The 14,316-nt window shown below is 42.2% G+C and overlaps 1 protein-coding gene across 2 annotated transcripts in view; it reads left to right on the plus strand.

Annotated features, from left to right (window-relative positions):
- Positions 1–14,278, plus strand: part of SMARCB1 (SWI/SNF related, matrix associated, actin dependent regulator of chromatin, subfamily b, member 1) — a 48,441-nt gene extending 34,163 nt beyond the window's left edge. The window contains exons 8-9 of one of the 2 annotated variants that reach the window (XM_030218482.1): positions 10,312–10,443; positions 13,860–14,278. In XM_030218482.1, coding sequence (XP_030074342.1) covers positions 10,312–10,443; positions 13,860–13,899 — 172 coding nt within the window. In that variant the 3' untranslated portion in view covers positions 13,900–14,278. Of the gene's footprint in view, positions 1–10,311; positions 11,442–13,859 lie in introns of those variants that run through there. The other variant, XM_030218481.1, reaches the window with a different exon arrangement.
- Positions 14,279–14,316: the final 38 nt, after the last annotated feature.

Consider the following 14,316-nt stretch of genomic DNA (forward strand, 5'->3'; position numbering starts at 1 on the left):
CAACACTGGTGTCAGGAAACCTGAAAATCAGTTTATAGTCGTTTGGCTCAGCTATGGGTCTTGTGGGCTAAGACAGGGGCTGAGGAACCCTTCTATAGTGTCCCACAGATCAATTCAGAGACTTGTGGGTTATGTCCCCCTGCCAGCAGGTGGAGATAGTGAGAACCTCAGAGGTTTGGTATATGTGACCCCGTGCAGTTGCCATCTCCTCTAGCAGGTGGAGAGACATAACCATGCTTCTCTGCATTGAGTTAGGGGTTGAGGTTCCCTATGTGGGATTTTTAGGGTACATCTGGTGGTGCCAGGTCCCTCCCTCTCCTCTTCCCGCTGACCCCTCTGGGTGTTAGTGCCTCTAACTGTCTCTGGCTTCAGTTTTCTCTCCTTAAAAAAAAAAAAATAACCCACTGAAGCAAAACCTCTGAAGAAACGGCCTCCAGTGAGCGTTTCTATCATTAGTATTTTCAGGTGGAAAGACGAGGGAGTGCTGAGCGGTGGCTGGAAATAGGGTTCAGGTGGTTTTCAGCCCTTGGGCTTATGACAATGCTGTGGTGCTCCCGGTTTGGGAACTGGAAAGCAGCGTCTGGGGCATGTGACGCGTGCATGCGCTTTGGCACACAGGGACCGCAACAGACACCAGTACTGGGGTCTTTGGCGCTGGCCAATACTGCGGAGACACCAGCAGCCGCTTTGGCAGGAAACTGGACCTTTTCTCAGGGCGCGTACCTTCTCTAAATATTACAGATTGGACATTATGGTGCGCCAGGATGCGTCCTTTGGGGCTTTGGTCCTGGCTATTGGGATTGCTGTGTCCCACCCTACTTGAGGACTGCTTTGGTACATCCCATCTGGGTTGATCTGTGGGACGCTAAGGAAGGTAAAAGTAGTTCTTACCTGATAATTTTCTTTCCATTAGTCCCAACAGATCAATCCAGAGGCCCGCCTATCTGATTGTTACAGTGTTTCATTTTTGTTGTCCAAATGCTTTGTTTCCTGTTTGCAGATCAGGTTCTTTTGTTTGGTTCGCCTACAATATAGAGGTTAAAAAGGAAAGTAAACTTCTCTGTTGGACGTGTCAAATATCGTCTCCCGCATGAGCAGTCGAGGTGCCTTCATAGGCTTTGTAGAGGCAGGAGAGATCTTGGTCTATGGATTTCTAATTTTTTTTTCCCACTGCTGTGGTATCGACAATACTGAGGAGTTCGCAGCTGCACAGGGTCATATATACCAAACCTGAGGTTCTCGCTATTGCCACCTGCTAGCAAAGGGACATAACCCACAAGTCTCTTGATTGATCTGTTGGGACTAATGGAAAGAAAATGATCAGGTAAGGACTAATTTTACCTTCTAACAGACTTTCTATTATATATATTTATATGGAAACCACCTAGGTTGTACGTGGTATATAAATTTTAAAATAAAATACATTTTGTCATTGTGATCTAGCACGTTTGCTCAGTACACCGGCAGCCATCTGCACTCCCACCCACCCCCTTCCCCATACCATGTATTTAACTATCCAGTATCAAAAACAGTGAGAACTATATATTCTGATATCTAGAAAATAGTTTCTAGTGCTGTGTTTACTTTTGTACAGAAGGTTTTTATAACCCAGTACTGCGACGTGTCGGGAAGTGCTATCTATTTCAGCATCTCTTCTGCTCAAAGACAAATACTGCAAATGAAGAACTTTTTGCTTTTCTTGGCCCAAGTATTTAATTTCCTGGTATTGGCAGCCAAAGAGGAATAAAGATAAATCATAATTTGGGTAGGTTAAGTAGGTAGCAGGATGTTGTGTTCTATGTAGTATGTTGAGACTCAGGGTTGTGTTTATTGCCATGGAAAAGTACTGAGTGTGCTCAAATCAGAAAGCTTGAAATGGAAGGCAGGTGATTTCTGAGTTGCAGGAGGAGGGGACATCTGATTACGTCTGGTGGCTTATATAGTCCCCAAGCTTGGTTGGAACTGTCCAGACTCTTTGAGCTCTCATTGGTGATTAAAAGCAGATTATATTTTTCCCTCACCCGGTTTCTGTGTACCCATTTTGAAGTCTACACATTTTGTAAATAGCAATCTTAGCTGAACATAACCTTGTTCTTAACAAAAATTGCCATTGTAAGTCCTCTGATTTTCATTTCCACAATGTAGTTTAATGAATTATGGAATGAAATCTGTGTGGTGAAGCTATTTGCTGGTAGACTTTTGTAAGAGTTCCACATGGGTTAGACCACTTTTGCAGTGTACTCCACTAGTAACAGGAAAGAGGATTCTCTATTCCAAGCAAAACACGTAGAAGGAGAAATTAGGGCTTACCTACTAATTTTCTTTCCTTTAGTTCCACCAGACCAGTCCAGAACTTATGGGTGTTACTTGACCAGCAGGTGTAGAAAGAAAATACAAAATCATTTGCTCTGACCTAAGAGGGCACATTGCAGCTCCAGCAGCTCAGTATTTTGATGATAAAGCAGTGGAACTTTCCACTCTAAATTTGTACCCAGCAAAGACATGTTTCTTCCTTTATGTATCTATCAACCAAGTAACTTGTTAATTTGAGCAGCTTTGTATAAATTAAGAATTCGAATAGAGAAGTCAACTGTGACTAACAATGCTGAACTTATTCTAAATCCGGGCAGGAATCTGTACTGATTTGGTGGGGCTAAAGGAAATTAGTAGGTAAGCCCTAATTTCTCCTTCCTTAGCATTCTAATCAGCTTCCCTGCATTTCTAAACTAAGGGAACATATGGTCCTCAATCACCTAGAAGACTTCATAGAAGAAACTAATGTTCTTTAGCCTAACCAAACTAGGATTCTGCAAAATACACAGCACTGAGACTGCTCTCCTTGCTATCACTACCTCCGTTTACCAAATCATGAATCAGGATAAATCACCTGTAGTTATATCACTTGATCTCAACGTGGCCTTTGATCTTGACAATCACAGTCTTTTACTAAACAGATTTCATGATATAGGTTTTACAGCTACAGCCCTCAGTTGGTTTCACTCTCCTACCTTACAGATAGGACCAATATTGGCAAAATACTTTCTCATCCTTTACTCTCTATCATTAAGGGTGCCCCAGGGCTCCCTGCTTGCACCAACATTGTTTAATATCTTTATCCCCGTTACTCACACTCATACATTTGATCAGCTGTACACCATTCATATATGTGGACAACATACAGGTTTTAATGAGCCTAGACGGCAACAATAAGAGAAGACCTCAATAAATTTATTTATGGTAGCTGATTGACTCCATCAACACAGACTTAAATTAAATCCTGAAATATTACGAGGCCTAATCACAGATTGAAGAGCCCCACCTGCCACTCCAACGTTATTCTTAAGAACATTCATCACCTTCACTCCTTCCATTAAAATACTAGGCATTTTCTTTGATGATACCATGAACTTCTTACCTCAGATCTCTAATACAATGAAAAGCTGTTTCTTCAAACTAAAATACATTTTGTTTGCCATCTATTGGATACTTCAGCTTTATGAATTCTTATTCACTCATAATATCTCACTTGGATTACGGCAACTCAATTCAGAACATGGCCATTAAACTAATCAAGGGGCAAAAAAGTATGACCACATTATTCCTCTACTTTGAGAAGAACACTGGCTCCCCATCTCTCACTGCATTCCCTTTAAGAGCCTAACACTAGTACACAAAACACAGTGCTCTGGTACCCCAGCATATCTTCCACATTTACTAATTCCATACTGCACTCCCCTGCCAGGCATCTCTGGTCATCTCAGAACATCAACCTCATTATCCATTCTCTTTGCAAGGTGTGCTAAGATTTCATCCAGAATAGAATCTTCATTGTTATTGGCCACAACCTTTGGAACTCACTCCCATCAACCCTTCACCTCAAGCATTCACATTACAAGTTCAAAGCAGACTTTAACCCCCCCCCCCCCCCCCCTTTGAAGATGCGTACTACCCATAGTCACCCTTAAGACTTTACCTGTCCAGAGGCTGGCCTGAGTCAGGGGCCCCCGAGACTACTGCAAGACTACCCCCTCTTTCCTATGATCTATTGTAGTGCCTTCTTTGCTATTTTATTGAATTATTGTAAACCGCTTTGACAGATTTCTTGAAAGATGGTGATCAAGTATTAATGAAACATATCAAAATTGGAAGGGATTCAGACATCCCCATTCTAATTACCGAATCCCCAAGGGAAGCTTCCTCTGTAGCTGCCACATCCAGTCTGTAATGCTTTGAAAAAAGTGTGAAGTGAGGACCATGTCGCTGCTGTACAGATATCTACAGAGGAAAGAGGAAACTGCTCACAGTTCTGCCAAAGAGGTAATCACACCCCTCATGGAATGAGCTTTCACCACCTAGAGTGACTTTTTGCTTGCAAGAAGATAAGCTGAAGAAATTATTTCCTTTAACTGACAAGCAGTTGTAGCATTAGAGGCTGCTTCACCTGGCTTAGAACCTCTGAAAAGAACCAACAGCCTGTTGGATTTACGGAAATCATTAGTCACCTCTAAATATCTCAGTATTCGCTGCTCATCCAACATCTTCAAGGACCCAAAATCATTGCCACAGTCCTCTCTTCAAAAGGAGGGAAGGATCAAAGCTTCATCCAGATGAAAGGGGAAAACCACTTTTGGGAGTAAAGAAGGCACTGTGTGAATAAAAACTCCAGCCTCAGTAAAACATAGAAAAGGAATTCTACAAGAAATAGCCTGTAACTCAAACTCTCCTGGCTGAAGCTACAGCTAATAAGAATACAGTCTTTTAGAGGTCGTATTTTAAGAGTAGCCATTTTCACAAGCTCAAGTGGTGCAAGTTGTAGCAATCTGAGGACTAATTTTAAGACTCCACTTTGGACAAACAGTCTAAAACGGGGACCAAAGTCAGCTGGCTCACTTCAAAAGCCTAACTATATGTGAATCTGCATCTAAAAAAGAGTATGGGGGGGGGGGGGGGGGGGGAATGGCTCCTAAAGCAAGCAAGGGCCATGGCCTGGACCTTTTAGGAACCAAGAACCAAACCTTTTTTGAGACCTTGAAGAAAGGCTAGGATTTGAACTACAGAAGCTTGGAAAGGGGAATGAGATCTTTCAGAAAACCACATCTTAAATACTCGGACTCTTGCATACGCTGTTTAAGTGGAACGCTTTCTAGCCTACAGTAGTGTGGTAATGACTTCCTCAGCCTTAGTCTTGACATTTCAAGAGCCAAACAGTAACACCAAAGGGAAATGGATTTTCCATGAATACTGGACCTTGGGATAAGAGCTCTCTCTGCTAGGGAAGACAAAGCATCTGACCCACTTGAAGAGAACAAAGTCTGCATGCCAAGGTCCCTGATCCAATCTGGAGTTACTAGAATCACAGGACCCAGGTGAGAGGCAATTTTATGAAGTACCCTGCCCAACATTGGCCACTGAGGCCCAAAATGCTCAGAAGCAAATGCGGGCACTAGAGGACCTTAGCGCTGGACTAGCACCTGCTTTTGCTAGCGCTGAATGCTTGGAGGGTTCCATGCGCAGGGAACAAAGACCACGGCAAAGGTTCATTTAAGTAGCATGCAAATCACATTAAAATTAGGTAATTCACGATGCACCATGATACTCAACGAGCACCCTGAACAAGGGTGCTCTTATCGCTGGGAACCTTACACCAGCTCGGAGCCGGCGTTAGGTAAGCAGCCTGGCAAATTCCTTTGAAGAGGAAACCAATAACAACATTGACTGCAAGAAACCTGGTAAAAGTTGCATTTTACAAGATGGGGGTGGGGGAAGAGGGGAAAGGGAAAGAGAGAGATAATGAAACCACTGCACTGTTGCTGTCTTTCTTCCTGTCTGTGCACTTGCTGTTTTTCCTCCTGTCCACTGAAGCATCACAACTGAAGGCAAGGCAAGATGGTCTCCTTGAGGCCAGAGGTGAGCCTTACGTTCTACACGCCCCCCCCCCCCCCCCCCCCCCCCCGGTTCCTGCTGCTGCCTTCTCTCATATCGGGCTGTTGCGCTGATGTCTCCTCCCCCTGGCAATGCAGGACTCCCTCTTGTGTACCTGTGCTGGGCACACACACCCCCTTCTTACTTCACAATGCTGAGCTCTAACAGTGTACATAAAATTTGCATTCCATTATCACTGAGCAAAGGGAAGTTCTTTTTGCTATACTGTAGTGTTGCTATTTTCCGGCACTGTTACGTACAGCACCAGAGTTTTGAGCATCTGCGCATGATGGAATACACAAATTGGACCATTTAATGGCCGCTGCTGAACTAAGGCATCTAGCCTTTCACAGTATATAATATATAAAAAAATATATATTATGTATTAAAGTGTTTGTGCTCAGAAAACGTGACCTTCCCCATTCAATGGTCACTGTTATCTATCTTCGCACAAGTCCTGCATTATGCTGCTGTTATTATTATTATTATTATTATTTATTATGATATTTGTATCCCACATCCCGAACAAGCTCAGGTTCAGTGTGGCTTACATTCAAGAAAAAGCACCAAAAATTGAATAGTCTGTTAATTATAACATTTTAACATAATTACATAAGTCTCCCCAACTCCCACCCACCCCTAGCTCAACTCTTCATTATAGTCAATTATTCTAATTAGGACAAGAAGAAGAGAGTTTTCATTTAGAGTTTTAATTACACTTAATTAGCTTCTTAGCAAAATGATTGAGAAATCTGTATTACACCAACTAATGGAGTTCATGGGAAAAAATTGTTTGTTAACTTCCAGTATGGCTTTCAACCAAATCATAGTGTGGAATTTCTGCTGCTATCAATGCTAGATGAATTAAGAATTGGAATGGACCAGAACATTAATTTCTGTGTTGTCACACTTGATATTGCATCCGCATTCAACACTATCGACCATCAACTCCTACTCAAAAAGCTGTCATATTGAGGCATTGGTGGACAAGTCCTATCCTGATTCCTCTCATACTTACAGAGAAGAAGATTTCACGTCAATGTACAGAACACGATTTCCACTAGCTTCCTAATCACGTGTTGTGTACCACAAGGTTCAGCCCTCTAGTACTATTTAATCTGTTTATGGTGTTTTTAGGGGCTGTTTTCCAAGGTTTAAATATATCGTATGGAATATGTGCAGATGATGTACAAGTTCATTATCCCTGTTAACAAACATGATCAGGACCTAACTACAACTGAAAATTTGACAAAATTGTTGATTGGATGAGTCAGGCTAAGATGTCTTTAAAAGTTGCAGATGTATGTAGATAGGACTCTGGCCTCATCACTACCTGAAATGTTTTGAATATTGTGGTGAAAAAGTGATTATGAAGCTCTTTGTCTCTAGTTTGGGAGTTTTCCTAGATACCAGTCTGACAGTGCAACAACATATAGACCATGTGATCTCGGCCTCTTCCCCTCCCCCCCCAACTTCCATGTTGAGCAAGCTGAAAGGTATGGTAACACCTCCTGACTTTCGGACGATTGTAAAGGGCTTGGTATTGACAAAGATCGATTATTGTAACTCTATGTCTGGGAATATCAGCATCCTGAACCCAAGCTCTGCAGATCATCCAAAACGCAGCTACACAACTGATCACTGGAATTCCAAGGTCTGAACATATTACTCCGACATGCTCCCAGTAACATACAGAGTTCAATTCAAGACTCTTGTACTGATGCATCGAAATATATTTGGGAACGTTTCAGCCTTTTTTTGGAATTCCCTGCTATCATATATAAACCAAAATGAGCACTAAGATCTGAGATGGTCCATCATCTCCGTCTACCTCCTGCTAAATCATATCACTTGAATGCAAAATGCGGTCTTGAATGCAAAAATTATACGGACAGGCTTATGAACCTCAACATGTATACGCTGGAAGAGAGGAGGGAGAGAGGAGACATGATAGAAACATTTAAATATCTGAAGGGCATTTATGTACAGGAAGAGAGCCTTTTTCAAATGAAGGAAAGCTCTGGAATGAGGGGGCATACGACAAAGTTAAGAGGGAATAGGCTTAAGAGTAATCTAAGGAAGTACTATTTCACAGAAAGGGTGGTGGAGTCGAGGACTGTTCCAGAATTTAAAAAGTCATGGGATAAGCATGTGGGATCACTTAGGAACAGGAAGAATTAGGGGATACAGAGGATGGGCAGACTGGATGGGTCATATGGCCTTTATCTGCCGTCATGTTTCTATGTTTCTAACTTAGGGCGAGACAAAACTGTGAGCATTCTCTATTGCTGCCCCATCCGCATGGAATGCTCTATCCAGGTACCTGAGATCATGTAAAGACTAGTAAAAAAAAAACCCCGTTTCTGATGCAAATGAAACGGGGGCTAGCAAGGTTTTCTTCAGAGTGCGCATGTGGGAGTGTGTGTGCCTCTGCCCTCTCTCCCTCCCCCTCCCCCCTCCCAGTCCAGTCCTTCAGTGTTTCCTGCTGTTCTGTGTTTTTGTTACAGAGAGAGTGAGGGCATCTCTCTCCCCTCCCCCCTCTGAGTCCTTCACTGTTTCCTGGGATTTCGTGCTGTGCTGTTTTCTTTCACTCATGGGGAAACTGGATATCTCTGGCGCTTCACACTTCCGGCTGGAGGCTTCAGTGGTGCCTTTTATATATATAGATGTTCAACAATTCAAGCCACTACTAAAATCTCACCTGTGTTTGAAAGCCTTTTTAGTTGCATGAAAACTTATCTGACCGACCGTCTTTCTCCTCTGGTTTTTTTTTTCCTCTTGGTTAGAAGCTGCCTAGTGCTCATTTAGCTTAGGATGCTTAACAATTGTTACGTGTTCAGACTATATATGCGAATATTGTTACCCGCCTTGGATAAAGTTGAGCTATAAATGTAATAAATATATAAATTGTAATGTATTTTTTTCAGTTGTCATTACATACAATTGAGCGGAGTTGCTCCCAAAGCTTTTTTTGTTACTAATGTAGCATAGTATGCCATACTTTGTATTGTTTGAATATTGTTTTTGTTGTACACTGCCTTTAGTGAATTCCTTTAAAAAGATGGTAAATAAATCCTAATAAATGTATAAATAAAAAGTGAGCAAGAGATAATGAAAGGTGAAAGCTGCAGGAACCACTTCCAGCAAGGCAGGCTATAACCTGAGCCCTACAATTCCATGCTCCTGGACTTCCGCTAGGAAGAATAAAATGAGAGAGACTAGTAAAACAAACACCCTTACCATAGAAGGCTTCTTTGTCAGACCACCTCCTTTTGTCAGAATTTTTTCCTTTCTAGCTGCTCCTCTTTCTCTCATCTTTATTTATTTATTTATATATGTATGTATGTTAAACTGTGCCTGGCTGACGAGGAAGGCAAGAGATGTGGAGGAAAGACCCAAGCTCCTCCGGGATTTACCCCTTACCAGGCAAAATGCAACTTAATAATTTTCTATGCCCTGCTTTAGTCGGCTGATCCAGGAGTGGGCTTTAACAGATCAGCCTAGGGCCTGCATAGGAAATTGTGTTGTATCTGCTGGAAATAAATACCAAGCTGCTGGAGCTGCACATTGCCCTCTTAGGGCAGACCACACTATTCTGGTTTCTCTATTTGTACCTGCTGGTCGATAGACCCAACATCTGCAAGCTCTAGACTGATCTGGTGAGGACTCTAAGGAACTCAAGATAAAAAACAGGGACTAGATTTAGACTTTCCTTCTATGAAGAGTATTCGGCTAAAATTAGTTTGGGGACAAGCTTTTTCATACCAGTGTGAGAAAATCTGGAATATTTCTTCTCAAATTTCAGGAAAGCTCTAAAAACGTATTTATTTTCTAATTAACAGGATTAATTATGGAATTTAAATAATTTTTCTGAGTTAAATTGTAATTCCCTTTATTAAGAAGGCTTTGTTTATTGTAATACACTTTTTAAATTCTTAGGGATAAAAGTGGAATATAAGACAGTATAGGATAGAAATAAGGCTTATATAATGTTTTCAGTTTATTTGCTGCAACTTACAACACAGTAGCAATTATGTAATTGAGCAATTCATAGGGGGGAAATCATTCAAAGATAATACACTGCCCTTTCTTCATTCCCTTTCTGACATACGACCAAACCATTAGGAGCCAACGGCTCATGCAGCATTAACGAACGTAATTTAGGTTTTTACTGGACTAATGTAATATTTTGTTATCACCTTGTTTGATATTTTATTTCTGCTTTTATTGGGGGGCTTTAGTTGAGTAGATACCAAATTAAAAAGTATCTTGGCACTTACTCGAATTTCGTGTGTGTGTGTGTGTGTGTGTGTGTGTGTGTGTGTGTGTGTGTGTGAGATTGCAGGGTCCTCAGCAGAGTTTGAATTACTATTGCTTTTATTTTCTCAGTGAGAACCCACTGCCAACTGTAGAGATTGCAATCCGGAATACAGGCGATGCAGACCAGTGGTGCCCCCTCTTGGAAACTTTGACTGATGCGGAGATGGAGAAGAAGATTCGTGACCAGGACAGGAACACCAGGTGCCATCGTCGTTTCATACGCTTTTCCTTCCGGGCATCGCGCCGGGGTAGACTATAAACACCATCTTTTCGCCCAAGAGCCAGCTGGCAAGAATGTCATCTTCCTGCATCATTCTAAAAAGAAACAACTATTTGTCTGTCTGTGTAAATGTTGTGCTTCTGAATTTTGAAGCTCTTATTTAAGCATTATGGCACTTTGCAAGTGATTTTGTTAGTTGCTTTTGATGTGCTGTTGGTGGGATTGGAGCCTTGCTCCCAGTGCTAATAACTGTGCCATAGCACCAAGTCTCCCTTAGTGCTTTAGCATTGGCTTTCCCCACACCCCTCAGTGTGCTTATTTTCTACCCTTCACACGCCTCAGCACTCAGACATAGTAGCATCAGTTTCACTACCCCACTTTTATTCATTTGAGAATTTCTCTTATTTTGTCTCACATTGAGATAATCTGACATTATGCTCACGTCCCTTTGCTAAACTCAGCCTCTGGTGCCATGAAGGGGTAACAACCCACAGGGTGTAATGATTCCTTAGAGAGCACTTTAACAGTATGTTTCTGGATAATGCAGAGAACTTGGTGCCAAAATCCTGCCTCTTTGAGGAACCAGCCCTTCTGGTTTTGTACTGCTAGTTTTAGAATTGGAATTGACAGGATTTTTCATAGAGATACGGTGGACTTCCATTTGTTTGGCTGTTATTGCTAGCATGGAAGGAAGGGTGGTGTTTCTTGGCCAGAGAGATGCAGCTGTGCTGTTTTATATAGAGAAGGGCAACCAAAGAGAAAATCCTAATGAAAAGATAAGAGTTTTTAACTTAAGACTTTTGATATGTTATGCCATCTCTGTTACTTAGATATTATGGTACAGATACAGGATTTATCCATACAAAATTGGCAGCTATGGTAGAGACCAGAGGCCGACTGAAAACAAGCAGTTTTGGTTCTGGCCAAAAGCGAATCCACGGCTCGGTTTCAACTGGAACCAAAACTGTAGCTTCTCTCCCCCCCCCCCCCCCTGCCTACCATGTAAAGGCCCTCATGGTCTAGTGGTGTCTTTGAGTTGCTCCTGCCGCCATCTGCTACGCTGAAAAAAATAGTGGCTGTGACTTCCTGCAGCAGCTTCGTGCAACTACTGAAGGAGGTTGTGGCCATGGCAGTTTCAACTGCCATTTTTTTCAGCACAGAGATAAGGGGGCAGAAGCATTTCAGGATGCTCCTGCCCCAAAGACAACACTACACTACCAGAACCTTTACAAGTGTTAAGGGCCTACTGCAGGAGAAGGTGGGAGGAGATCTGAGTGGTGGGTGGATGTGTATTCTGTCAGAGGAGTGGGTGAGGCTGGCCTACATCAGTGGGGGTGGGGCTACAGTTTCACGTTTCCACCAACAATGCCTGTTCATTTTCAGTGGAAACCTGAACCCGGATTTCAGGTTGGTTTTGGTTGGCCTCTTAAGTTATGGTCTGCCAGAATATACAATTGATTCTGTGATCTTGGAGTTTATCTACTACTATAGAGTCTATAATTTCCAGAATAAAAAGCACTACTTCTGTGAATAAGTGTGGAAGGAGAGAGGAAAAAGAGTTAAATGCTTCTTGTGCAGAAACAAATTCAGTATTCTTTGAGGTGACGTCAGGCAGCTTTAGCTGAGTAGACAAACCCACAATAATCAGATGCACAATAGGGTTTGAGATCATGAAGGAACAATAGGATTTAAAAATTACGTGCTGTTTAATATGTGTATTCAATAAATATACATGAACCTTTACTATTGAATGTGCACAGGACAAGACAATCTGCTTTTCTTGGCTTTTTATTTATGAATAATAAGTATCATTCCTCTTTACTATATCAGGCTGAATATTTACAGGATATTGAAGGAGGTTTCACAGCATTAAATGGCTATAATAGTGTGATTTCCAAAATCTAATTTGCAAAAGAATGTCTGATTTCTTACTGTTTTAAATGACAGTATCTGAATATACTTTATACTGCCTACCTGATGCAGAGTCCACAAGATCTACCTTCAAGCTGCTGCAGAAAGAGAGGCCTTGTTTATAATGGATCAGTGGAATTTTGAGTTAAGATTCATCTTACAGGAAGCTTATATTTCCTTCCCAGGCTTCATCCTCCAGCATGTTCTCCTGCTGCTGCTGGTATACTTATTTCACTAGTGTTACTAAAGGACATCGCATTACACAGATGCAGCTTAAATCTAGTCAAGATAAGCAAACAAAACAGATGTTCATATTTTAAGTGCAATATCCCATCCTGCAGTGTGTTATGGCTTCCAGGTGCTTGAAATCACTTATCTCCTCTTGGCCTCTTTTGGCATTACCTCCCATAGGGTTTAGTTGACATAGCTTTATGGCAGACTAAAGGGTGCTTTGAGAGAGCAGGGAGCTGGAAGAGGCAGGCTGACTAACAACAATCCATCCCACCTAGTGGCTTATTTGCAGGGCTTTTTGATGGCTGGTGCTGTAAGAGCTCCAGCGTCAGCCTGGCCAGTCCCATCTCCTGTTATCCTTAATTAAAGGCATACTGTCAGTTGTCCCTAACACAGATGTAGTGAGCACCATTATGGTATCTTGTATGTAAATTTCCTCTGTGCAATAGTTGTGATTCCTCCCACCAAGATGGTGCCCACTTGGTCTGTTTTCAGGGAGTTTAGTGACCCTCTGGCCCATCCTTCCAGTGATCAGTCACTCTTGAATGCTCAAGCCATTCAGTTGCATGGAAGTAAGACCTGCTTAACTTTAGTGTTTCAAAATGGCAGCTTGTACACACAGTTACTGCACAAGTAAAGTGGCTTATGAAATTCCAGCTGTGTTCTCCCTGGAACATGAACAGATTGATGGTGCTAAGAGGGATAATGGTGCTTGAATAGTGGGGTCTCAAATCTGCGCCTTTAGATCCCCAGCAGGTCTGGTTTTCAAGTTGAAAGTTGCATGCATTTGCTTTAGTAACCACATTGCTTTTTATGTTTAGTAACCTGTAAAACCAAATCTGTTGTGTGTTCGTAAGGACTGGCTGTAGAAGCTCTTCTCTAGTACTGACAGCAGAGCATTGCAAGTCTGAGTTCCTGTCTAATGCTGACCACTTGTGCCTCAGTCTGTTAATTAGGAAGGCCTTGGTTCCATGCAGTACAGTGTTTTCTGGCTGGGATTGTTATCTGCATTGGGATGTTGTTTGGCTGAAATGTGCTGCATGGAATCTCTCCTTCACCAAGCCTCTTTCTTTGTGCTGTAACTGTGTAGGAAAGCACTGAACAGAAGTTCAGGAACACAATGAAGGGCATTTGTTTCAGAGGCTGATCAGTGGATGGCTCCCCAGTCCAGTTTCTTGCCGTTATCCTGAGGTGAAAGATGAGCATACAGCCTCCTTATCATTTACGTTGCCCCTTTCTCTTTTCCTCCCTATAGGCGTATGAGACGTCTTGCCAACACAGCTCCAGCCTGGTAAATCATGCCTGACGAACACTGTTCGCATCCTGGAGGTGTAACCCCTCCCCCCCAAACATAAATACATAAATCAAAAGCAAAAGGAATATAAGATTGGATGGAAACGAGGGGTGGTCTCTGCAGCTGTTGGTCCCAGAACAGGGGCGTGGGGGAAACACACATTCCATTGGCCAGGCACTCGTTGCCCCTCCCTCCCCAGATCAGTACCATGTGTTAGTGGTGCCCAAGCCCTGGCGGACCTGTAAAAGATGACCCAGGCCCTCCAATGTATTTGTATACGTGAGCTATGTAAACATCCTTGTTTTGATTTTCATTTTTTATTTGTATAGGTGCCACAGGCACATCTAGAACAACTTTTTAAATAAAAGGACTCCACCATATTTGATTTGGCTTGCTTTTTTTTTTATTCTTAACTTTT

This window comes from Microcaecilia unicolor, chromosome 11, assembly GCF_901765095.1.
Source record: "Microcaecilia unicolor chromosome 11, aMicUni1.1, whole genome shotgun sequence".
NCBI classification, from domain to species: domain Eukaryota; kingdom Metazoa; phylum Chordata; class Amphibia; order Gymnophiona; family Siphonopidae; genus Microcaecilia; species Microcaecilia unicolor.